Source organism: Hydra vulgaris, chromosome 02 (genome assembly GCF_038396675.1).
Source record: "Hydra vulgaris chromosome 02, alternate assembly HydraT2T_AEP".
Classification (NCBI taxonomy): domain Eukaryota; kingdom Metazoa; phylum Cnidaria; class Hydrozoa; order Anthoathecata; family Hydridae; genus Hydra; species Hydra vulgaris.
In genome coordinates this window covers 37,538,591-37,565,585 of record NC_088921.1, presented here as the reverse complement: position 1 = coordinate 37,565,585, position 26,995 = coordinate 37,538,591, and the positions used below count along the sequence as shown (strand labels likewise).

The following is a 26,995-nucleotide window of genomic DNA, read 5'->3' as shown; positions in this document are numbered from 1 at the left end:
TGTTAATAATGTTAACTATAAACAATTTTTTTTTTCAAAGTTAATAAATATCTGAAGATGTATTTTTATTTAATTCTTTTGATTTATTTAGTTGTTTGTTTGATTTAAATATATAACTTCATGTTAATTTAGTTAAAAATTAATTTTTATATATTTAACGCAATTTATATGACTTCAAGTTTAGACTAGGTTAACAAGATATAGCTTACGCTAGCCCCCATGCTCTCTTTATTGGGTTTACATTACCAAAATTATTATCTACTGCAAAAAAAAATACTAAGAACTTATATAAAGTCCGTTTAAATTATTGGAGGTTTTAAACTTTAGCAAGATTTTCAAACTCCTCTATTAGCTTTTTTAACTAGTTGAAACAACTTTTTTTAACAATGATAGTTTTTCAAAGCATTAAATATATTCTAAGAAAATATTTTTATTTCCATTTAAACACTTGATTTTTTTTTGTCATTTTTATATTTATAAACTTATTCGTATTTTTATTTATGGTTTTCATGGTATTTTTATTTATTAATTTTCATGGTTAAAATTTTTATTATCAAGCTATTGTAAATTTTAAATCAATTTATTACGTTTTATGAAAGAAAAAAAAAAAGAAGATTGAAACTGGTAGCTTGAATAAAAACTTACTCTGTAAGTGACTTGTGTTTCATACATTTTTTAACTCTCAAGCATGTTTACTTGACCCACATAGTAAGTGACCGGGGCCCCGGCTAAAAACAGAGGTTTTTGCAAACCCGGCCCCGGCAAAACAAATACGATTTGCAGGGGTTACTAGCCGGAACTGGATTTTTGTTGCTGTTGTTGTTGTTGTTGTTGCTGTTTTTTTTTATTTTGTTCAAGTTAAAATTCGTTATGAAAGTTTAAGAAAATATAAGAAAAAGTCACAAAAATAATATATACAAATATAATATAATTCATAAATATTTACAATGACAATATAAGAAAGAACAGTAGATCAGTAGATAAGTAGATCAGATAGATATATGGTGTCTTTAAAAGATAGGAAAAAAAACAATGATCTTAGAGAGAGTATGAGAGTAGTATTTATATTTATAGTGTGTATCAGAGAAGATGATAATAATGCCAATGATTAAGATGATGATGATGATTATCATAATCATCTTTATCATCATCATCAACTGTATGCTTGAGGATGATGATGATGATGATGATGATGATGATGATGATGATGATGATGATGATGATGATGATGATGATGATGATGATGATGATGATGTTGATGATGATGATGATGGTATTATGATGCTGATGAAGATAATGATGATGATATTATGATGGTAATGATCCTGATGATGTTGATGATGATGATGTAGAGATGATGATGGTATTATGATGCTGATGAAGATAATGATGATGATATTATGATGATAATGATCCTGATGATGTTGATGATGATGATGTAGAGATGATGATGATGGTGATGATGATGATGACGATGAGATGATATACCTTTATATAAAATATATACCTTTATATAAAATATATCATGAATTTTAAATAACAATAATATATTTATAAGGAATATCAATAGTAATTCACCCCCGGTCACAAACCCGGCCCCGGCTATGTTTTATCAAACAAACCCGGCCCCGGTCAAATATCAACCCCGGTCGCTTACTAGACAGTTTGTAGCCTAATTAGATTTTATTACAACATTTTGTTACTAACTATTTCTCGCGACTAAGCAAAACCATGAAAATATGTTATCTTATAATTATATTATGCGTGCTATATATGATTGTGTTTGTTTTACATATATGATATGTATGTTTAGATATATAACAATAACCTTACTATTAACATACAACTTATATTTGTCTTGATTGGGTATACAACATTTCAAAAAATTATTCAAGATGAACCCGTTGGAGGGAGAATATTTATATTGGAAAAGAATGTTACAAAGGTATATAAAAAATTTATATAGTTTTTTAGATTTTTTTAAATAAGTGTTACTTCTTTTTGAACATATGATTTTTGTATAAGTATTTTAAAATGTCATATTTACCTATTATAGAATCTTATATATCAGATGACCAATGGTCATCTGAAAAATAAGATTTTTTAACATGCATCTGTTTTGTGCAAGAGCTAAATAAAATTATAACTTAAAGTGAATTCCTAAATAAAAAGATAAGGCGTATCGTATTCTGAAACTTTCTTATTTTTGTTTAACAATTACCTTTTTTTTTAATTTTATGTAGACCGTTTATCTCTATGAATTTTTGACACCAGACAATTAAAAGTTAGAAATTAAACAGTTAAGCATTTAGATAAAGAAAAAAGATATCATTAATAAAAAAAAGTAATTTAAGTGGTCACAAATTGCTATTGTCTGAAAGAAGTTGGCAATCTTGAAATTTTTGAATTAAGGAAATTGCAATGGTTTTTTTTTTAGGTATTAGATAAATATTGCTTGTTAAATTAAATAATTTTTACAAATAAAATATTTCACTTATAACTATTTAGTTGTAAATTTAAAACGCCAGATTATTTAAATGCTATGTAATCATGGAGTTGAAACTTAACTTACAACTGATTTTAAACTTTTTTATATTTAAATTACTTGCAAACCAACGTTATTGAAAGAAATTTATTTTTCTAAATCTATCTTTGAATTTTATTATTTGTATATTATTTTTTGTGTAATTGAGCATGTCTTTTAAGCACTCGCTAGGACTAGTATTTAAAGTTATAATTTCCCAAAACTAATCAAATTACCATCAGACTAATTAAATTTTTTTATTTTATTCAAAAAGTTGTTCAAAAACCGTACTGTATAGAGTTAAATTAAAAAACTGTTCTCAAAGCATGATGAACTTTACTAAGAGTTTTATTTTTTAAAAAGGCATTTTTTAAAATTCATTATTGTGATTTTTTTTAATTAACTATTTTTGAAATGTTGGCAAAATATTATAAAGATATTTTTGTTTGAAAGTTATTAAATTAATTGAATATTAAATGTTAAATAAAAATAAGTAAGACTTATTTTTATTTCAAATAAAATACTTATTTATATTTAATATTTATTTTAAATGAATAATTATTTTAAATAAATTTTTTTTTTTCATAATTATATATATTAAATAATTATTTCAATCAAGTATTAAATAATTATTTCAATAAAGTATTATATAATGCCTTGTATATGAATCGTTTAGTTCTTTGCATTTCAATAAAGTAGTTATAATGCCTTGTTTATAAATTGTTTATTTCTTTGCAAATCAATGTTTGGTTCTTTACAGTTCAATTCTTTCCAGTTCTTTTCAACTTCAATTGAGTTCTTTTTATTATGCAAATGTAATGGTTATTTACAAAATATGACAAAATTTAACTTTTAGTTGAAATTAAAAGATTATTAGTACCTTGTGTACTTTAAAAATAATCTCTAACACTATTTAGTTTACACTATGTTACTCTATAAATTTTTAATGATGTTGAAATTTTTTTGTAATGTTTAGCATTTTTATTTTTTATGATATAATTTTTTTTTAACTTTTGAATTCTTTTCATTATTTTTAAGTCTATATTTATATACAAATCATTATCACTATAAAATTTTCTATTATAATCTATCTTCAAAAAAAGAAAAGAGGCAGGGGGAGAGCTGCTTTTTCCCCCACAAAAATCAAACAATCCAACAAATTTGAGTTGATTCAACTCCTGTTTAATACGTTTTCTATAAGTCAGATGCCAAATTTAATCAATTTTTTCAATCAGGACTAAGGGCTCCAAGGTCAAAGTTGATAGACTCCAGAATATCCTTTTTTTAAATCTTTAATTAAAAACTAAGCTAAACTAAACTTAAGAGAACTTTAAAAAAAAAAAAACCCAAAAAAAAAAAAAAGTAGTTTTTTTTTTAATTACATGTAATCTTATTTTTTATAGATGTTTAATATAAATATTTCAAAATTGTTTCTATGGTTAATTGTATGAACAACAACAACTTTAAACAACAGTTTTGTTAAAGCAAAATTAGTGCTAAAACTAACGTCATGTATCCTCAAATTGTCCTGTCTAAACACTCTGTAATAAAAAGTACTGGTTTCTACCCCCATTAAAATAACTTTTTAAATGGTGGCAATAGTTTTGTTTTTCTAAATATGGTTTAAAAATTACTAATAATACTGCAGTAAAATTAATTTTTTATACAATATAAAAAAATTAATATTAGTGCAACTGAAGTTTTTTTAAGTTTCTTATTTCAATTTTTGCATACTCAAACATAAACAAAATGTTGTTACACTCAAGTGATGAAATAAAATTAATATAAATAAATAAAACAGTTTCATTATTTTGTTATCTATGTTATAATATACACAAACCTCTGTGATTGGCAATGCAGGTAATGTTTCTTCCACTGGAATCTTTTTTTCGATACCTAAAACGGCTAAATTCAATAAAAAAGATTAATGCCTATATTGAAATTAGATCTTTTTTTCAAACTCATTTTTATGATTCAGTTTCAATTGTCCTCAAATCAACTTCATTTGTTTAAAAACAGTTATTTTAACAGTTTTTGTTAAAATATTTTAGTGTTAATTTATAATATAGTACTTAATATTATTTGTGTGTGAAATAATACTAATAATACTAGATAATAATACTTAGTGTGTGTCTTGTTAGTGTGTATGTGTTGTGTATAATATAGTACTTAATATTCTTTGTGTGTGGGATAATACTAATAATACTTAGTGTGTATGTTGTGTTTTATTACTTTGAAGTATTTATGAAAAAAATTTAAACTATACCTTCTTTGATTTCTTCAACCAAAGTTATATTTTTTGAAGAACAATCTTGATCCTAATTTATTACAAAAAATTGTTTTTGAGCCAAAAATATATCAATAACTTTATCTTGGTTAATTAAGAATACAAAATCTAAAAATAGCATCATTTTTTTTTTGTTTTTAAACTAAATCCTAAACTGATTTCATATATTATACAGTAGTGGTGTAGTGGTAGAGACTAGCTGTGTTTCAGCGACGAGCTGAGTTTCTCAGGCATTCCTTCTATAAAATTTTTTTTTTAGTTTAGTTTTTTTATTTTTTTATTCTGTGGTTACAACCCTCTCCCAGCTCTTTAACTTTAAAACACAGACCTTTGCAAAATAGGCCGCTGTTAATCCAATTAGTTTGGCCAAGTTACTACCAGCAACCCAATTACAAGTTGGACCCAGTACTACCAGTGACATAGTAGCAATTGAACTTGGAACTTCTTTGCAAAGCAAGGGCTTGACCACTACTCCACTATTATATTGACCACAACACCACAATTACATTAACGTAAACATTAATGTAACATACAAATAAAATTAGAACACTTTTTTTGTATTTCAAGCTAAACAAACTTAAACCTCTAAACTTGTATTGTGAAATGACGAGTTAGATATTGTACATTCCACACAAAAATCGATGTTTAAATTTGTAAAACAATTTCAGAAAACAATATTTTTCTATGTTATAATTAATTCCTAAACTTTTTTCTATAAAAACTTTTTTTAAAAGATATACCTTCTGATGGTTCACTATCTGGTGCATTATTTTTTAATGTAGAAGAACAAGCCTATATACATATAGATATAGATATATATGTAAACAACTTTAAAATGTATTCTACAAAATAGAGTGCTCAATGTTCTTAAAAGAACAGAGCAATTATAAATTAATTTATATATTTACGTAAATAGGTAAATATGCATTTATTTATTTTCTTTGTTGAAGATAACAAGATATGTAAATTTAGGACCCTAATATCAATAAAGTATCTTATGAAAACTCTATTCATAAGTACTTAGCAATTTTGAAATCCTTGATTAACATTTCATGGGTTTGCTGAACATATGAACATATACTTTTTCACGTCTTTTTTAGTTCTGCTGTTATCAGTTTGATGTTGTTTTACCAATCACAAACTGATCAACTGAGTTAATGGCAGAGTTGGTAAGATTAATTTAAACTTGTAAAGATAATGCACAGCTTTTGTTTTACTTTTAGAGAGTTTGCTAATTTAAATTCTGTCATAATGTCATCATTGAAATCTGATTGCCAGATTAATTAAACACTGCAGTTTTTATTTTAAAACATTTCTCAGGAAAGCTGTATATACACATATACACATATTGTGTGTATATACAACTTTTCCTTTTCAATAATTAATTTTTTATAAAAACTTTAAAGCTTCTAAAAATTTTTTGGATGTTAATGCAGGATTTCAAGTTTACATTGTATGGGTTATTACTAGCATGTACTGTCGCCCTTGAAAAGGATTATCATATTCATAGTAATATTATCATTAGATATTTCATTGGCATTTGGGTCCTAAACTGAAAAACTGCAATAAAGCTAAAATAAAATAAAATATAATTATTTATTTTACTTTTTTTATTTATTTGCTGTTTTAATAGAGATTCTAGATAAATAATAATTGCAAAATTTTTCGTTTCAGTGCTTGTTTCAACAAAAGCTTTTAGTTTTAATTAAAAGTAATAACTGGTTTATTATTTTACTTAAGTCTTTTATTTAATATCATTATTAATATATTATTAAATGAAATTAATATCTCTTGATTGTCTAAACTTATAAAAATAAGAATAAAGTAACACTAAAATTGAAGTAATGTGGACATAAGCAAAAATTAAATAGGATTTTACACTTCTGCAAGTTTTAAATAGTATGGAATGACTTATTTTCTACCTTAAAGAAAAAACTTGTTTAAAGAAAAAACTTATTTTTTGCAAGTTCATTGTAATGAACCATAATTTTAATGATTTAGTTTGTGGTAATTTACTTAAAGCTTAAACTTAGATCACTATATTTTTATTTAAACATGTATTTTTATATTTTCCAATTCAATAAGATAGAAACACAAACCTCAGAACTTGTTAAATTAGCTATAGCAATTTTCAGAAAAAAGTGTTTTTCTTCATTATCTAAATCTATTTAAAAAAATCATTTTTAATAGGCATAATATACATTAAAATAGAAAAAATTGTTACGGTTTTCTATAAAAATTTAACATAAAAAAACCAAAGTTAAATAGAAGTAAAAACTCTTATAAAAAATAAATTCACTCATATCATACTAAGCGATTATAGCTATTTTGAGGGTTGAGAAGCAATACCTTGTATCTGCCAAAAACTAAACTATTCAGGAGAGCATTTAAATGGTTAGATCTATACTACAACAAACCATGTAAACTTTTTTAAAATATATATGATACAAGGTGTTGCGGAATAATTTAGAAATGGTTTAATACAGCAAACCTCAAGTATCATTATAACCATCATTATAAATAGTTTTTTGAAAAATTTCTAGCTTGTTAAAAAGTAATTGTATTTTTTATTTACATTTATATTATGCAAATCTGTCAAATCAAAAATTTGTGTCAAACCATAGAAAAAATTGCTACATTAAAGTAAATTTTTTAAACAATACCTAGTTGGGTTTCGTCATCTAATTCAGTGTCCTTTGTTATAGAAAAACAATTGTGAACCTAAATATTTATGTTTATTTATAAATGTTTATGTTTACTTATTTTAATAAAAAGAAAGCTTTAATTTACATGTTATGTTTGAAATTTATAAAATGGTAATACTTGTTTATTGCTAGAATAAATATTTTTTGGTGCTCTTCTTTTAATAATCATAATCAAATATAAACAAAATGCTTACTTTTTGCATACTCAAAAATAAACACAATGTGGTTTTGTTTAAAAGATAAAAATGCGAAAATAAATAAAAAAGTTTCACTATTTTTTTATCTATGTTATAATATACACCCACCTCTGTAATTGGCGATATTGGTAATGTTTCTTCCACTGGAATGTTTTTTTCAATACCTAAATCTGTTAAATTAAATAAAACAGATTAATACATATTTTGAAATTAGATCTTTTTATTCAAACTCATTTTATTGTCAATTGTTCAATCTCATTTTAATGTCAAATTCAGAGTGTTGTTTTTTATTTTATCAATTTCTAGTAAAAACTTTGAAATTTTTGTGAAAAGAATTTAAACTATACCATTTTTGATTTCTTCAACCAAAGTTATGTTTTTCGAAGAACTATCTTGGTCCTAGTTTTGAATATTATAACACACTTATTATTTTTTTAACTGAAAAGTTTACTAAAACTAATGAAAATTTAAGTTAAGAATTTATCAAGAACTGTTTCTTGGTTAACGGACACAATATCTAAAAATTACATCATTAACTTTTGTCTCTTTTTACTAAATCATAAACTGATCTTATATATTATGTAGAGACCTTGTTCAAATATACTTTTAGTTTTGGAGTTAAAGAGTTAAGAGAGGATGGTACACACAGTATTAAAAAAAGGAAAAGAGTAGCCTATTTGACAATAGAGACCCTTTGACCTTGGTGAGATAAACAGAAAAAAATAATAATAAAGCATATGTAATGGTCCTCTATCAACTGTTATCTCGCTCTTTAACTCTATTTTTTGTTTTAAATGTAACTCCAACTTAATAGTGGTTGCTTGCAGCTTTGTTGAGAGTGAATTTGATTAGAAAAAAATAATAAGAAGAAGAAGCAAGTTTTACTTTTCTGGTCTCTGTTATAGCTGACTTAGTGGCACAAGACATGTTTAAGACATCTAAAACGTGTTTTAAAACTTATTAATATATTTTATAAACATATAAAACAGGTCTTGTGCCCTTAAGAGACAGAAACATAATTTCAGGAATTAAATTTTAGTCTATTTTTAAATATATTTCATACGTCATTTTTACATAGTGGTTTACCTTTGATTTAATTCTTTTTTGATGTTTTCTTTTAAACTCCTGTAAAGACGTAAAGAAGTAGATGTCAAAAAAAGTTTAATATAATTTTTAAAATGTATTTTTAAAATTTGCCTCAGGATGCCATGATAAATTATCAACACCATAGAAATACAGTATTTCTTCATTTGGTTCAATATCTTTTAATGCAAACAAGCATAATGATGGAGTGTTTTTGATTAAAACTTTTTTCATCACAGCATTTGGAAAATATTTAGAATCATTAATGTAACGTCCAACATAATTTAATGTAATGTGGCATCAATACTAAACAATTTCAACAAAGTTATAATGTTCTCACCATCAATTTTTTTAACACAGTATAATTCAATAAAATTTATAGTTACCTGTATTCAATATTATTGTGTATAAAGTCATAAACGTAGCTACCAGCGTTTGTTTCTTCGTAATATTTTATTTTATCATTCATTTCCTTTTTTGGCACTAAGTCTCCTCTATATTGAGCAATGAACTGACCTTTATAAATTTTTTCAAAAGAAAAGACGCCAAAACCTTTATTTAAAAATGACAAAGATATAAAGAAGTTTTAACAGCTCTTTACAAATCATAAAATAATTTGGAAAGCAATACTGTACATTTTATTGGTACACCTTTAGCATTTTTATTTGACTTTAGGACACCTTTGGGATTTTATTTTATTTTTATTGGGACATCTTTGTTCTATTATATATATTTATATAATATAAATGTATGTGTAAGTGCGTTATCTCAAATTGCCACTTCGTTTTGATATAGCTGCTTTTTTTTCTTTCAAACGCTCCTTAAGGCATATAATCCCTATTTTAAAAATATTGATCTATTTTTAGTATTTCCAAAGAATCATAATTTTCAATTGTTGTAAGCAAAATCAAATAATTAAATAAACAGGTCCTTTATTGTAAAAATTAGCTTTAATCTTTCAAATTATAATTGAAAAAAACGTTGGAAAATATCAAGTTATGCAATTTTATGATAAATTGAAACACATTAATAAAAATAATACTCCATTTACCTTTTGTTTTGTCTATTAGTTTTTTGTATAAATTTTCTGGGTCTTTTTCCATTTCTATATAGCTCTTTGCAGTTTCAATTGGAGAAAGGCGTCTTTTCTGTTTTTGAATTTTATTATTATCTATATTTTTATATTAATACTTTTTTTAAATCAAATTATTAAATTAATTTTTTTTTTTGACATTTGCATTTTGACATCATTGACAAAAGCATTTTTTTTTGAATGTTGCTTCAAAGTGTTTTAAAGGTATGTTTTTAACACCAAGTTATTTTGTGTGTAAATAAAAATAAAGGTGGGGTTAGTATATTTTAAAATGGCATAAGGTATTAAGTTATACATAAAGTAAGTTATCCCAAAAAACAATTTTTTTTAGTTTTGGTGGATTCAAAATATCTGTTATTTGATAAATATTAGATCAATAAAGTATACCAGAAAAATGAATTTTTATGCTCAAAGGCTTAAGTGTATTAAATTGTTTTTAAAATCTAAACTTTTAACAATCAAAAAATAATTAATTTATAAAAATTTCTAATTATGTTCTGAGTTAATTTTTTATGATTACATCATTTATTCAAATTGGTATAATAAAAAAAACATATGTTTTGATACAGATTTATGAATGTTTTGTTTTACTAATCAGATTCTTAATAAAATGCACCCTTATCAAATATGTTTTAAAAAATCCTTCGAAAAGGGTACACTTATTAAAGTAAATATTGCAGTCCAAATCAATATTATTTATTTATTTTGAAGAGAACTGTGATTTATTGTGAAAAATTAAATAGAAAACTGTAAATAAACAAATACTGTAAAATACTTTAAATTATATTAACTATTATATACTGATAGCGTATTTAACAAAGTTTTGTTCATTGTTTAACCTCCGATTATTTTAACCGTTTCGAAATTGCATCTAGTCTATTGAGAAAACAATGGTACAAATATTTTATTAAATGTCCATTCTTGATCCACAATAGTTACAAAGAATGCAAAGTTAATCTAAAATCAAAATGTTTTTATGTTTTCATCTGAAGTAGAAGAAAATATTACGTCTAGTTTCATCCGACCGAGTGGTCTTTCCTCACAAACAATAACCTTCCCAAACAGCAACAACTATTTTTATTATAGTAATTTATATCATTCCATGGATGGAATGATATAAATTACTACAATAAAAATAGTGTTGAGTTTTTACTTCACCTTGTTTTCAATATTTCATGGTTTTTATATTCATAGATTATTATTTTTATTTATTATTAAGTTATTTTTCAATTTTTAGGAAATTTAACAAAAAATACTTACACTGATAAATTCACTTCCCTTTTCATTTATTGAATGAAACGCTTTCAATAGCTAAAATTTTAAAAACATTTATTTGTAACCTTTTTATTAATATTTTAAGTTGTTTTTTTAATTAGTTTAATTAAATTTTATTATAAAATAATATTTTAATTATATTTTGCTAGTGCTAAATATTATATTATGTATATTAGCGCTTATAGGAATTTTAGGTTTCCAATTTTTAACTCTTGTATTTTCCAATTTTTTAACTCTTGTATTTTCCAATTTTTAACTGTTATAGGATCACAGATGTCAAGTATGTCTGTGAAATCACAATACTATTAGCCTAATTGCTTCCCAAGAGTTTACAATGTGTTCCTTTTTTTTAAATTTTTTTTAGAATATTAATTTTATGTCATATTCTTATTTATAACATTCTTATTTTGTAAATTTTATTGTACAACTCTTAGGAAATGTGTTTTTTTTATCAGAAAGTCTCTTGGAAATCTTTAATATATAAAAATATTTTGATAGTTACAAATTAAAAAAATCATTTACACTTTTCATTGATAATCTTTCTTCTGGTGATGATTTCCAACCTTTTATTGCTTTTATTGCTTTTGTTATTTTTTTATTGCAATTTTATTGCTTTTGTTATTTTTTTAATATCTTTTTCATTGTTTTTGTAAAGAAAACTAAGTATACAAGTATCTGGTCTTTCATTGTTTTTTATGGCTTGGAGGAGTAAAACATCATTGATTATAGGAAGATTTTTTTCCCATGGCAAACATAGGTTTGACAAAATTTCAAACTTGAAATAGAAAAGGCATAAATGTCAGTTAACACCGAAAGTTTATTTGTATTTCAATCTAAAAGCTCTGGCGCTACATAACATATTGTTATTCCTTTTAAGCTGTCATTGATAGTGCATGTGACTGTGTTTTTTATTGTTGTCATATCACCAAAATCTGATATTTTTATTATCAAATTTTGAATGGAACCACAGACCAACATGTTAGTTGGCTTAATGTCTCTATGTATAATGTTTTTTTCGTGGAGGTACATTATTCCTTCGCAAGCTTGCGTTAAATATGATGTTCTTTCAGTTAAATTAAAGTATTCATTATCATTAAAAATATTTATTAATTCTTTTAGAGAATAGACAAAAGTGTCATGGACATGAACACAGCATATTTCAAAACACAGAGCTGTTGGTCGAACACTACCCAATAAAGTTAACAATATTTTTATGCCAAATTTGTCTTAGCTCTTCACAGACTGTAAAAACTTGTTTTTTTGAAAACTGTGTCTTGAAAACTTTTACTGCTAACTGCTGTTTCCTTATGTTTGATTGGTATACTTTAGCAGCGCTGCCTTCACCAATTAGCTGGTCAAAGTTAATTGATAGTTCTGGGATTTCCAGGTGTTGCACTTTTTTTTCCAATTCGCTAATTTTAAAAGTAAAAAAACTCATTTTTTTTCAGATACAAACTGTACAAAGTTAGCTGTGTTGATAAATCAGGTTGCTGATCAGACAGCTGATGCACAATCCAAATAGCTAAAGAAATAAAATGTCATATTCAATTAATAGTATTTTCAATCATTGAAACATCTTAAAATCATTTTTTTCTGCTATTTTAATAAGCTTTATATATTTTGGGATTTGGTGATTTTTTTCTTGTTACAATATAGGGTATTTTTTATAAAAAATTTCAATTTATAAATCCAAAATAATATTTTTTCAAAAACACACAAAACTATTTAATTCAAGTGTGGCTTTTGGTCAAATGCGCATTATTTAACAGCTGTTTTATCATAATTTCAATAGGATTTAATATGCTGTTATTAGTTTTTATACTTGATTTATAGTGAGAAATAAACGAAAAGCTCGTTTTCGACATCAAAATTTGCTGGGTCAAAGATTTTCGAAGCCTGTTTACACTGAAAGTTTTTGTTTTTATCAGTGACTGAAGTAATTATTTTCTAATTTTTAAGGCCTATTTTCACTGAATTTTTTTTTAGTTTTTAGATATAAATTCTTTGTTGATAACAATTAAAAATTAATATATGGGGGGTGGGGGATCTTAATAAACTTAGGATGGATGGTTTAATAACTTTTAAGAAGTTTAATAAATTTCCCAAAAGTTATTAAACTTTCCCCCTCCCCCATTTTATCAAAGACTCAAGGTTTTCTTTTTATCTATTATTTTATATATTTTTATCTTTTTGTTTGATTTAACTCTACCAATTAAAAAAAAAATCAAAAATATATATAATGATCAGATGAAAAGATAATTGTATTATTACCCGACTAAATCAGCTTTGTTTAGTTGGTAATAATAAAAAGTTTGTTTAGTCGGTTTTAATAAAAATTTTTAGTTACAATTACATTTTTTAGTCAGCCCGCTTGCATATTTTGAAACCCTATACATACTCAGAAAAAGCAGAAATATGAGCACTCTGATTTGCTGATTTTGAAAGAGAGGCAAGTGCGCTTTTGTTGAAAAATATAATTAAAATCAAAGCAAGCAGATTTAAGAAATAAATTTCAAAGAAATGATAAACTAAGTTTATCAATACAAGTCTTGTTTTATTTATTTTATTTTAGTACTCTTCAGAGCATTTAATATCAAAATCAATCTGTATCAAAATCTGTTTGAACAAGAGAATTTTCACTCGTAAAATCTCAAATTTTTAATAAAGTTTATCTGGTCATGGAGATTTTATCTGTTGTTAATTGTATGCAATAAAAAATGTTTTTAAAATAAATTAGAAAAAATCTATAAATGTGTTTCTCATAAAATATATTGTCCTTGGCCTTGAAGCATACTCAAATACAAAGTTTATACACAGTTTTACCAGACTACTGGTGAAGATATGCAGTTTTACCAGACTACTGTTGAAGAACTTTATTTATTTGATTATAAAGTGTCGAGCATTAGAGTCGTTGATTATAAAGTGTCGAGCATTAGAGTGTTTTCAAAAAGAAAATTGTACTGATTGCAAAACTAGCTTACATAATCCACGTGAATATATGATTTCTAAGAAGATTTTGTTTTCCTATTTTGTTTCAACCTTAATTTTGATGAAACTGATATCTTTTTTATTACATAACTCTAATAAAACATCATCCTTAAACCATTAAACACTTTGTGAAGATTTAAAAGGTTTGGCAGGCTACCTTTACTTATATAAAAAAGATGACTTTTGGATATTTTGACTCTCTATTTGGAAATTTAACAAAATAAGTAAGTTTCATGTTTTCCTTCTGAACAGTAATTGTTTGTACAGTTGCATATAAACACTGACATTACAAGCAAAAAGAATTATTGATGGATTATGGCATCAAAAAAATGCAAATGGTTGTGTCCTTTTTTTTGTATTGTAATAATTGAAAAAAAATTAAATTAAAAAAACTAAGTTATAAAAATTAGACAAATTTATTGAAAAAGAGTAATGAATAAAAGATAATAAAATTATTAGAAAACGGAACTGATTTTTTGACAAACCTAACTAAAGCCATTTTAGGTTAAACAGCAATGTTTTTTTGTTTAATCTAAAATGGCTTTAGTTAGGTTATAGCCTTCATGATTAGTAAAAATATTTATTTATTGTAGTAAAATTATCTGAGGTATCATTATTCCTAACAAATTTTTATTTTTGTTCTTCAAAAGTATTTAATGTAAAATAATGTTATATGATAATCTAGTAAGTATAAATTTATTAAAGTTTATTCTTTTATTTAAGATTATTTAAAATCCATTGCTGTTAGAGGGTAATTTTTCATTATTTTCTTTACCAATCATAGAATACAATAACCAGTATTTTGTTCAATTTAACAGCTATATCTAACAAACATGTGTTTTGTCTGTAAATTCTTTAAATATGTAATAATGTAAATTTTTTTAATGTGTAATAATTTAAATTCTTTTAATATGTAAATTCTTTAAATAGTACATTCAACATGATTTTGCATGTGTGCAATTTTCTTTTTTCTACCTCTTTACCCTTAGGTTTCCATTAAGGTGGGCATGTTAAGAGTTATTCCATTAGGTGATTAACTAACTTTTTGCAATTACTATATACTATAAATACAAATATTTGGCAATTTAAATATCAATTTTTTTCTGATAATTTATAATGCTACAACGTTTTTTAATCTGTTAATTACTTGTTAATTATAAAAACCTTTTATTTTTATAGAGTTAAACATTTAAGTTTTTGCAAAAAGAAAATTTTTACTGATGTTCTAAAGAACTAGCTTACATGTTCCATGTGAATCTTTTTAACCTAAATTTTGAGAAGGCTGGTAAGGGGAACTTCTAAAGGAATACTTTTAAATTCTCCATAAAAGTGTGGTATGTTAAGAGTTATTTTTTTACCAAAAGTTTTGGTAATCATTTTGCTATATCAACACAAACTTGTAGACATCAGGTCATAGACTTAACGCTACAATGTTTTGTTAATCTTTTATTGCAATACAATACTTAGGCCAATCCAAATCAGCTATTGCTTACAATTGCTTTTAATTTGAGAATATTGCAAATTACCTAGGCTAGCTATAACAACCAACTACCAATTTTCTCAAAGTTAAAGTTTTAGTAATGTATATAATTTATATATTATATAATTTATATCATAATTACTCCAATTAAGACAAAGTTCTGAAAATCTATAAGGTAATTTTATTTTTATATTTTTCTAGCTGAATGATAGAACTGAATGTGAAAAAAGTTATAGCAAGTTACTAATATTCTATTTATTTTATTGAATTATAAAACTGTTTTGAAAAATCTATCGTATGAGAATCGCAGCATAGTCAAATTTCATCATTTGGTTTCATCAAAGTTATTAAAACCGTTATTAATTTTATATCACAGTTATCAAAACCGTTAGAGAAACTAACTATTTTTTCAAAACCTTTGTTTTTCAAGAAAATGTTTTGAAAAGCACGGATGTTTTGATTTGAAAAATTTTGTAAAAGTATAACTACTTTAATGAACAAAATTTGATAGAAAAATCAAATTTTCGGTTATTATTATTTGATTTTTTTATGCGATTATTTATTATTTTTTTTTTTTTGTAAGCATTCAATACGCTTTTTGACATTTTTTTAATATTTTAACAAACGTGTAATGCCTCTATTTCAAAATCAATTAATCAGATTACGCCTCTTCTGAGCCTGTATAGGGTTTCACAATATGCAGCCCGCTTTATATATACAGCCTCTTAGTTACGATTCTGTAAAATACAATTTTTATTTTTAACTTCGTTCGTTCGCGTTCCTTAAATAGGAACTTCGTTAACGCGTTCCTTAAATAGGAAGTATCATACGCTATATACAAGTAAGTATTGTTTAATCTTAAATTATCATTTGAATCGTTTAAGTTTTATGTAGAAATGTTTAATAATTTAAAAATCTATATTAATTTTATGTAGAAATGTTAAGATTTATGAAAAATGCTAATAGAAATGTTTAATAATTTAAAAATGTTTTAGATATTTTGGTTCGGCTTTGTTTTTTAGAATTATTTTTTTTTTATTATTAGTTTAAAAGATTGGAGCATCAATAAAGCTTAAGGTTCGTATCTATTTTTTTAATTGCAGTTTATATTGCATCTTCGCTGTTAACGAAAAAGATAATTTTTGTGTTTTATGCAAGAAGTCTAGGGCTTTGTTTGTATTTTTCGTTGTTTATTTATTTATTCAAATGTTTTTTCTTCTGGAAAAAAAATTTTTCTTTTTTAAAAAAGGAATAAATTTTATTATTTGTTTTCAAATAATATTTGTTAACAGACTTGTTTCAGTTTTCTATCGAGCTTACCAATTTTTCAGTATTGTTTTTTAAGTTATTTAATCCATCATAAAATTTTTGTGATATCAGCCAGTGATAGTTCTTTAGTTAATTAAATTAAGTTGAAAAAAAGTAACAAAACAGTAACAGCTAAGTAAATTATTTTTTCAAGAAGAAATAAAAACTTATTTCTTAAAATTTATGTTTAATTTGTATATTTTCTAAATTAAGAGCAATTATATTTATTTATGGAATGAATGAGTTATTTTATTTAAAATATTTATTTTATAAATAAAACACTGCATTGCTATATTTAATAGTGTTAAAGGTGCCTCTCATTCACGCAGTCTTTGCGCATTATATGTTTGAATGTGTTACTGTCAAGGGTGTACGACTCTAAAAACGTACACAAGGGTGTACGGTTTTACTTTTTAATTAACTAAATATATTAAAGATTACCTAATCATGTCTGCTGGATTTTGTGCAGCTGTTAATTGTCAGCAAAAACGAGGGAAAAACGTCGATAAAAATGTGTCATTTTTTCGATTTCCAAAAAACAAAAATAGGTTGATTCTAACGACTTTTTAAAGTTTCTTTTGTTAGTTAAGAGATTTTCAGGGAGTATTATAAAAACTGCATGATTTATACCGTTAACTGTTTCTGGTATGCACGTTTCAATCCTTAACTACCCTCTGCAGTATGCTAGAAGGTTTATAACATAACTGTATGGTAGACAACTTTTGAGCCATTTTTGGCCCAAAATTGTACAGCTGTTGTATGGATTGTTAACTGAGCTCTGCAAGTGCAAAACAACTCAGACGTTCCTTCTAGTATTGAAATTAATTGATATATATATATATATATATATATATATATATATATATATATATATATATATATATATATATATATATATATATATATATATATGTATATGTGTATATATACATATATATATATATATATATATATATATATATATATATATATATATATATATATATATATATACATGTATGTATGTATGGATGTTATGTATGTATGTATAATTCTTTTAATTTCAGATGTAAAAAGTGGGTTATCAATTGCCGCCGTCAAGATCTTGACAACAAAACTTCAGTAGAACTGAATAAATCATATGCTCTGTGCAGTGAACATTTTGAGCCAACCCAGTATTACACAACAAATATTGGAGGCAAAAGGACTATTTTATCAGCAATCCCAACCATCTTCAATGTACCAAATCCTCCTAAAAAAATCTCTGTCAAAAGAAAAGCACCTATAGAACGATTTCTAGTTCAGCCAAGAAAAAAAAGTAAAAAAACCACAAGTAATCAGTCTGAAGAGTTAACAATTTTTCATAGTGCAGACACTGCACATTCAGAAGAATCTGATGATAAGGAAAAAACCACAAAAAAATTGAGAAAGCTTCAAAAAGCCTTACACTTAAACCGTGTGAAAATTTATCGGTTAAAAAAAAAAATATTGTTTTTAAAAGCGCATAATAAAAAATGCAATGGATCAATTGAGCATATTAGTGAACTTGCAAAGAGATACCTGTCCAAAGATCAAGTTAAATTTTTTGAGAGTCAACTCAGAATGAACAAACGAACAAAACAAGGAAAGAGATGGACAATTCATGATAAACTGCTTTCGCTACGGATTATGTATCATAGTCCACAGGCATTTCGCTGCTTGAGAGAATTTTTTACTTTGCCAAGTAAGACAACACTTCTTGTTTTCTTGTCAAAAGCATTTGGAAAATTACAGCCTGGATTTTCTGCAAAAGTTTTTGCATTACTCAAAATGCGAGTTGATTATATGAATGTCCGTGATCGCAATTGTTGTCTTGTATTTGATGAGATGTCAATCAAGCAACATATAGATTATGAAAGGGATCTTGATCATATTATAGGCATTCAAGAAGATGGAAAGCCATTAAATCAAGCTTTAGTTTTAATGATTCGCGGTATTGCCACAAAGTGGAAGCAGCCTGTTGCATATTTTTATAGCAACAGTTGTGTTCGTTCAGAAAAACTATCAAAAATAATATTGGAAGCCATCGATAAACTGCACTCAACTTGATTAATTGTACGAGCTTTAGTGTGTGACCAACATACAACCAATATTTCAGCTTTAAAGTTACTAGGATTCAGTGAAACAACTCCATATATATCTCATCCTACAGCTCAAGCAAAAGTGTACATAATCTTTGACCCTCCACACTTGATAAAAAATCTACGAAATAATTTGATTCGGTATGATATAACTACAAATGGAAAAACTGTGTCATGGAAATACTTACACTCTTTGTATAATATAGACAAGCAAAACCCAGTTCGACTTGCACCAAAGTTGACAGAAAGCCACCTGGAACCTGGACCATTATTATCTATGCGAGTAAAATTGGCAACACAAGTTTTCAGCCATCAAGTTTCAGCAGCTATGTCCTTGTATATAATTGCAAAGCTTTTACCATCAGATGCTTTGGCAACATGTGAGTTCTTTAAAAAAATTGACACTCTTTTTGATATGATGAATTCTAGAAAGTTATTTGCCGACAAACCAGCTAGATGTGCATTAACTGAAGGAGAGACTATAAAAAACTTGGAAGAAATCAAAAATTGGATTTCAACATGGTATTTTGAAAAAGCTAGGAGCCAGACTGGTATTTCCAGCCATTGGGGACTAATAACATCAATAAACAACATTATATTATTATCCAGAGAGTTTCTTGCAGAAGGTTTTCCATTTATTTGCACATCCCGTTTTAATCAAGACTGCATTGAAAATTTTTTCTCAATAATACGAAGTAAAGGCGGTTGGAATGACAGACCAACGTCAAAACAGTTTAAATCTGCATACCAAAATGCTTTGGTACTTTTATCTACTGAGCAAACTAAGTCAAACACAAATTGTGTTTCAGAATCAGATTTCTCAGTAGCAATAACTTTAGAAACATGTGTTAACCTAATTAATGAAAAAAGTAATATAGTGAATAATTCACTATTCAATGAAACAAAATTAGCACACAAATGTAATGTAAATCCTCCAATGCAAATTTAGGGTTCAGTTTTACAAATTTATTCTGAAACTGTAGAACCGATTCTGTGTTATCTTGCTGGTTGGCTAATCCAAAAAGTTTCTTTATGTCAATTATGCAGAAATATTTTGTCTCAGCCACCTTCTGAAATATCTGGTAATCCTTATGAAGAGTTTATCAGTATCAAGAATTGTAATGGAAGAATTAATTATTTACAACCAAATTCTTTCTTGTATAAAGCTGTACAAACTATGGAAGCCATTTTTCTTATGCACATTAAGAAAATATTTGCATACAAATACCTAGCAGGAACTATTATTGAAGCAATTAAGAAAGACTGCAAATTTACTTTCATTTATAATCTTCATCCTGAACATGCATTGCATTTGGAAAAAAAACTGATCCCCAATTTTGTTGATATGCGGATTTATTATTATGTCAAGTTTTACAATCACAACATAGCTCCACGTAAAAAAAAATGTCCTAAGAAAATGGCTCGTGTTATTCATAAGTAGATTATATACTTAGTTGAAAGAAACTTAATTGAAATTATTTGTTACTATCATACAGTTATGTTGCAAACCTACTTGTATACTGTAGAGGGCAGTTAAGAATTGAAAGGTGCATATCAGAAACAGTAATGCATAATTCAATAAAACTTATGACAGTTGTGTATTTCTTTTTAAAATAAATAGAAAAAACATAATTATTACTTACTTTTACCAACGTTAAATATAATGCCACTTTTTTTATTCAAATAAATAACAAACGTAATAGTATAAAAACTATTAATATACTACTATGCTTAAATTATTTATTATATTTCAGCTCCATCAGCGCTGTTGAAACAAAGCATTTGCTTTTAAAGTAAATTAAACCTGAAGTTGTCTTTGTAAAAGTATATTTGTTTATAAATCTGGCTGTACTAGGCATCCCATAATTCCCGTTGACCGAATTACACTAAAATCCGCGAGTCGTACACCCTTGGTTACTGTGTTCACGTTAAATATGTTTCATATATTCATAAAAGTTATTACGCGGGAGTGTTTTGATTTAGTTAGTTTTTTCTCAAAGTACCGTAAGTTTTATTAAGTCTCTAAGTTTTATTAGGTTATATAAAGATTTGTGTTATACGAAGAATACGTGATATTTACGTAATTATCGAAAACCCTTAGTACGTCACGTATTGTTTCAATAGCCATCATAAGATGACGTGTAATTTTAACTTCAGAGAAACAAGTTTAATTTTTTTAGTTGATTAAGAAGAGACCAGGCGTAAACATTTGCTAACATTGATCAATTTGAGGCAATCAAAACGGAATGAATCAAAACACAACAACAAAAGTATTATTTTAATATTGCTATCTTTTTCTTTACTTAAAAACGTTTTAAATTTTTAAACAAGTAAAATTAGTAGTAAGAATTCTTTAGTATATTGTTATAGTCATAAATGTATTTTTCCTGACTTTAATATCTTATTAACCTATCACGTGTAGTTTATTACCTCATTTATTAAGTTACCTTAAGTAATTGATTTTTCCATTTTGGCATTATAGAGTTATACCACTATTTTAGTATTTTAAATTCTCTATCGTTAGATATACCACACAAGTTTAATAAATTAATTATTAATGAGTTTTTTTTTTTTTAAAAACTTTTCAACGCAAATATTTGTTCATTATCTCAAAATGATGTTTTGGACATTTCCCTTGTATACTGACGATATTAAACTCTTCATTATTTTATTAAATTGTTTTTATGATTGTATAGATCATTTTGAATGTTTTTACTTTTGCTATTAGTTTAGATATATTTTTAGTTGTGATTAAATTATCTTTAAGTAATCATTGTTAGCAAAGATTTTATTTATAAAATATTAATTAAAAAAAATAAATAAAAAACTTAAAAAAATGTTTTCCTAATCGTTTTTCTTATCGTTGCTTCTTTTTATAAGTTAAGTGTTAATATATGAGGCTAATGATTAGTTGCATTGAGACTTTCTTGCTTCTCCACTATTGTATTATATATTGTAAACATGTTATTGATATTGCTTTTTTTTTTCTTTTTTTTTTTTAGGAGTTTGGATATATATAAAGACAAAATTTAGCGACAAACTTCGAGAAAATCTACAACTTAAATATACCGAATTTTTAAAATATCTGCTGAATTAAAAAAAATGATATGTGACTGACTGCCGTGTTATTATTCAAGGGCTAGATTGTAATACTTGTCTTTTTTAGCAAAATGGCTTATCATATTTATCCATATATATTATATATCATCATTATACTTTAAAATGCGTTTAAAAAAATTAGAAGAAATGCTTCAGCGGCAAACAAGTTGTCATTCTTATATAATACGTGGAATATGAAAAACTTTTCAGCAGATTTGTCTTTATTTCTTAGCAGAATTATGTTTCGTGTCCTTTTTTCGATATTTTGAAAACGTAACGTTATATTTTGCAAAATTTCAATCCAAATGAATCCAAGTCTATTTTTTTTTATAATAGTAGGAGCGCGTTTAATATCTGGGGTTGACCCGTCAATTAATAAAATAAAGAATTTTGAGCACCACCACCATTGTATAATTTGACCCTTAAATTAACCGTTAAAGTGAAGATCTAACCATTTCTTTTTACATTTTTATTATTACCATAAATATGAATAAGGGATCGTTCATAAAGTACATACGATCGGAGGGGAAGATAGGGTTTGCAATTGGCGTAAATAAGATGGGCAGTGGGTCAATCATAAAAGTAAGTAGACTAAATATTTAAAAAAATATCATAAAATGTTGGGTGGATGTGTTAAAAGCGGAGGTACTTTTAGGGAGGAAGAGGGTACACAAAAGAGCGTATGGGAAAATGTGGGGAGGGGAGGTCGAATTAAAAGCGTTCGCGCTTTATGAACAACCCCTGAATATTAGGGAGTAATTAATATCAAAAATATAAACAAAATAATGATTTTGTAATTACTTCTTAAGTTCTAATTTATAAACTATCAAAGCTAAAAAATTTGTAAAAAGTGTAGTTTGGCTTTAGGCACGTCCATTAATTTATCATGTAGATAGATTTAAAAATAATTAACTTAAAAGGTATTTTAAACGCATATATATGTTTATTTATATATATTATAACATATATATGTTATAATATATATAAATATATTACTTTATTAATTTCTTTTATTAACGCATATATATATTCATGTAAAAAAAACAAAATGTTCTTTAAATTGTAATTAATTAATGTAAATTAATTTTTGTAAGGTTAATAATTAATGTAAATTATTTTTTTTATTGTCAAATAAATGAAATTTAAATGAATGCAATTTTACTTTTTTTCTTCCTCTTTTTTTCTTTTTTCTTTCATAAATGGTTTTGAGCAAAAAAAAATTTCCTTTCAGAAATGTTGGAAATTCGATTTAAAAATCGAATTTTTTTTGAGCGCCTAAAATATTTCTAATTGGCGGGAAATTTTGGACATTTTAGCCAAAGAACCCATACAAAATCCATTCAAAAAATTTTATTACCTTGATATAAAAAGGCATTATCGAAAGCAAAGTGTACACTTTGATTTTTTTAATTATTATTATTGAAGTTTCTACTTGAAATAAAGAAAAAATTTTGATCATTAGATCGTATTATTAACTATAAAGATAATTCAGTTATATCATAATGATAAAAGGAATAATTAAAACTATTAAAAGTATTTAATTTTATATAAAAATAATCAAGTAAATTAAATTTAACAAACTTAAATTGGCGGGAAATTCTTAGAAGTTTTGTCAATTTACAATAAAAATATAGCTTAATCATTAAGTAATTCACTCAAATTGTTTATAAAACTTACGAGCCATTTTTGTAAACTAAGTAGTTTATTTTATAATATGTAGGATTTGCAGTATTTTAAAATCTTTATTAAAGTACTTTTTTATAATGATTTTAAGGTGCTTCACCATTAAACAAGTAAAAAAATTGGTTTTTTCGACTTTTTAAAATAAATGTGAAAAATTGACAGAAGTCTCACGAGGAAAAAAAATACATATCTAAGCTGAAAAACATAAACTTTCTTAATTATTTTAGGTCACTATGTGTTTATTTAAAAAATTAAATTTTATAGAAACGTTGCTTAGGGGGAATTTTCTTGAAGTACTTTCTCTAATATATCCTTATTTACTGAAACATATATTTTTAGCCTGGTGGCTAGTACAACCAATTATAAACTAATTTTTATCTTTATTTTCATTTTTTGAAAAAATCACTTTTTGTTCTCAAAGTTTCTCAAATATTTTAAGATATTGTCAAAACGCTTTGAACTTTTTCCAAAAAATTTTAAAATTGGTATGGCTACAATGTGAACCTCAGTCAAACATTTACTAGAATATAATTAATTTTTTAATTTTTATGGTAGAGAAGTACTATTTAATCTTAATAAATTTTTAGCATTATTCTTGAAGTAGAGAGGCCAGTTGGGCAATTAAATAATCTCAAAAACTACGCGTTGCATGACAAGACATCTAATGAATGAAAGTTAAGTAGTTAAAATGCACAGGAGAGAGTGATTAGATAGCAATCGACTATGATGCATGGGCACTTTTCTATTTTTAACCAAAAAAGTTTTACAAAAAAAAAAAATTATTTTACTCTTAGGTTCTTCGAAGTTTTTATCTGCATCTCTAATGAGTTAATATTTAACAAAATTATTGGTCTTTTTATCCGATATCCAACTGTTCTTTTTAAAATCTAACTAATGTGTCACTTAGTCTAATAGGGATAAGTTAAGCATATTTGATAACAATTTAATTTCTTGCTTTTTAAAATTTTCTCTTACATCATTAAAGTGTATAAATTCGCAGCGGTTAGTTTTGGTTCCAAATCATAAAGTCGAGGTTCGATACCAACTCTGGCTAGACAAGCAACATTGGTAAGGAAGGAGGCATAAGTTTCCTTGTTAAATGCTCTTAGGTTATATGCTTTTCCACTGAGTGGTACTTCGTGACAAGACCGTGAGGACTTCTTGAAGTGCTTTAAGTACCACGCAAATATATAAAAGATTTATAAACTATAGACACGCTTAAATTCTATACCATGCAACTTACGCCTAAATTCTATACCATGCATATTCGTTTATCCATTGATACCCTATTGAGGCAGGTTGATCAGCCCAATAAACTTTAGACAATATCTTCTCAATCAAATGAGATAAAAGTACTTTTTTTAAATTAACATTTCGCAGAATAAACCATAATTCTAATAGGAAAAATTTATTTAAATCCGAAGCACCGTTCATCATCTTTCTTAGATTTAGTAAAAGTTTTTTAACAATACCCCTAACCCTGACCTTAATGTGCCATAAATATTGTTTAAACTCTTGAACAACCAAGAGACAAAGAAAATGGTCAGACTTAAAGTTAAAGTTCGAGTTATTGATTTTTATGGAAAACCGGATTTAAAGGAAAATTTTAAAAATACTTCGAGTTACTTGAAGTTCGAGGGTTACTTTTATCGGGATTTTACAGTTATACTATATTAAAAAGGTTTTTAAATAAGATATTGAGGAATTTTTAAAGATAAACTTGACAATCTTTCACAGAGTAACGTAGAAAAGCATTTAACGAGAAAGCGCACTCCTTCTTTCATATCGGTGTCGCAAGATTGTTTAGCCAGAGCTAACGTCGAACCTCTTGATTATGCGCCATAACTCTACCCACTTCGCCACGGCTACTGTTTTATGAATTTTATTTTTCCAATCTAGACTTAAAATTCTTAAGCTGATTAGATATATAAAGAAAATGGGGAATTTTTAAAGATTTTAAAATATGTTTTACAGCAAGTCAACTAATATTATTCGAAATTCATCATTTATTCAGTATTGTATAATACTTGGATTAGTCAATGAATAAATATTTTTCTTACTTTTTTTTTTTGCACCACATACTCTTCAACGACGGTAGTAGTGTTGTAATAGAGCGCTTGCATCATTGGCTTGAAGTTCCAAATTCGATCCATACCACGTCTAAAAACACCACGCTCAACTTGTTTTTCCGCGTTGCGGTTTTGTTTGTCAAGGTTTGTTTATCGGAGTTAAAAGAGTTGAGAGTAGTTTGTAACCACATTAAAAAAAAAAAATTAGGCTTCTTGATTTTAGTGGCTGTCTCGACATTGGGGAAACGAATAACATAAAAAAAAAAAAACATTTGAAAAAGTATAGTTTTTTAAGCAATGCGATAAATTCATACTCATTAAAACACCTGAAAAATTTAGAAACTTAATGAGAAGAATAAAAAGATATATGTTTACATTATTGTATTGTCGTATTTGATAGCAACATCAAAGTTATATCAAAATATCAGTATCATATCTATAAAAAACTACTTGTAGTAATATCAACGAGCCTCTCAGCACAAATACAAAAATATTACATTAGTACAAAAAGATTTATGTTCAATTTAGATTTTGACAAAAATATCATATCATTGTGAAAAATCAGATTGTCACGTGACATCAGATCACCCAATTATCATATATCTGATGTATCACGTGGTTTATCAGAATACTCGTGGTAAACCAGATTATCACTATACTTTGTGGTAAGTCTTAAGGTATATAAAAATCAAGTTTAATGTTTACAGCGATTCATAAAAAACACTTCTGAAGTATGAACATTCAAAATTAATAGCGCAACTACGCGAAGTTTTCAAATCTTTTAATTTTTCCAAGCCAGATCTTTGTGATTTAAACTTCCAATTGAGCTGAGTTTTAACTACTGCACGTCATCATCAAAACCAAGACATTTTTTGATGAAGTCTCAATTCTATTATTGAATTGTCATTTAGTTTAAGATGGCGTTGAAAGTATTTTCTATTCCCTTCTCTGGTGTCTAATGGTAAAAAAAACTTTCCAATCTCTAAATACTCAAATTTATATATTCGGATTCCCTATAATTACTTCAATATATTTACACTTCATAACATTACAATTATGTTACTTAATATAATGCAACGTATAATATATAAAACATAAAATTATA

General features: G+C 25.8%; 1 protein-coding gene and 1 long non-coding RNA gene across 2 annotated transcripts; one reads left to right on the top strand and one right to left on the bottom strand.

The window, feature by feature from the left end:
* The first annotated feature begins 1,808 nt into the window (after positions 1-1,808).
* On the top strand, positions 1,809-16,992 carry LOC136076914 (uncharacterized). Its single transcript, XR_010636683.1, has 3 exons — positions 1,809-1,945; positions 5,912-5,980; positions 16,678-16,992. It is a non-coding gene; the product is annotated as an uncharacterized LOC136076914 (long non-coding RNA).
* LOC136076913 (N-lysine methyltransferase KMT5A-like) lies at positions 5,551-11,972 on the bottom strand. The gene is made up of 9 exons (XM_065790777.1): positions 11,687-11,972; positions 11,150-11,200; positions 9,848-9,944; positions 9,183-9,348; positions 8,911-9,102; positions 7,822-7,883; positions 7,475-7,532; positions 6,911-6,975; positions 5,551-5,603 (listed from the first exon to the last, which is right to left on the bottom strand). Exons 1-5 carry the CDS (start codon positions 11,693-11,695, stop codon positions 9,081-9,083), a joined length of 345 nt encoding a protein of 114 aa, XP_065646849.1. The 5' UTR covers positions 11,696-11,972; the 3' UTR covers positions 5,551-5,603; positions 6,911-6,975; positions 7,475-7,532; positions 7,822-7,883; positions 8,911-9,080.
* Positions 16,993-26,995: the final 10,003 nt, after the last annotated feature.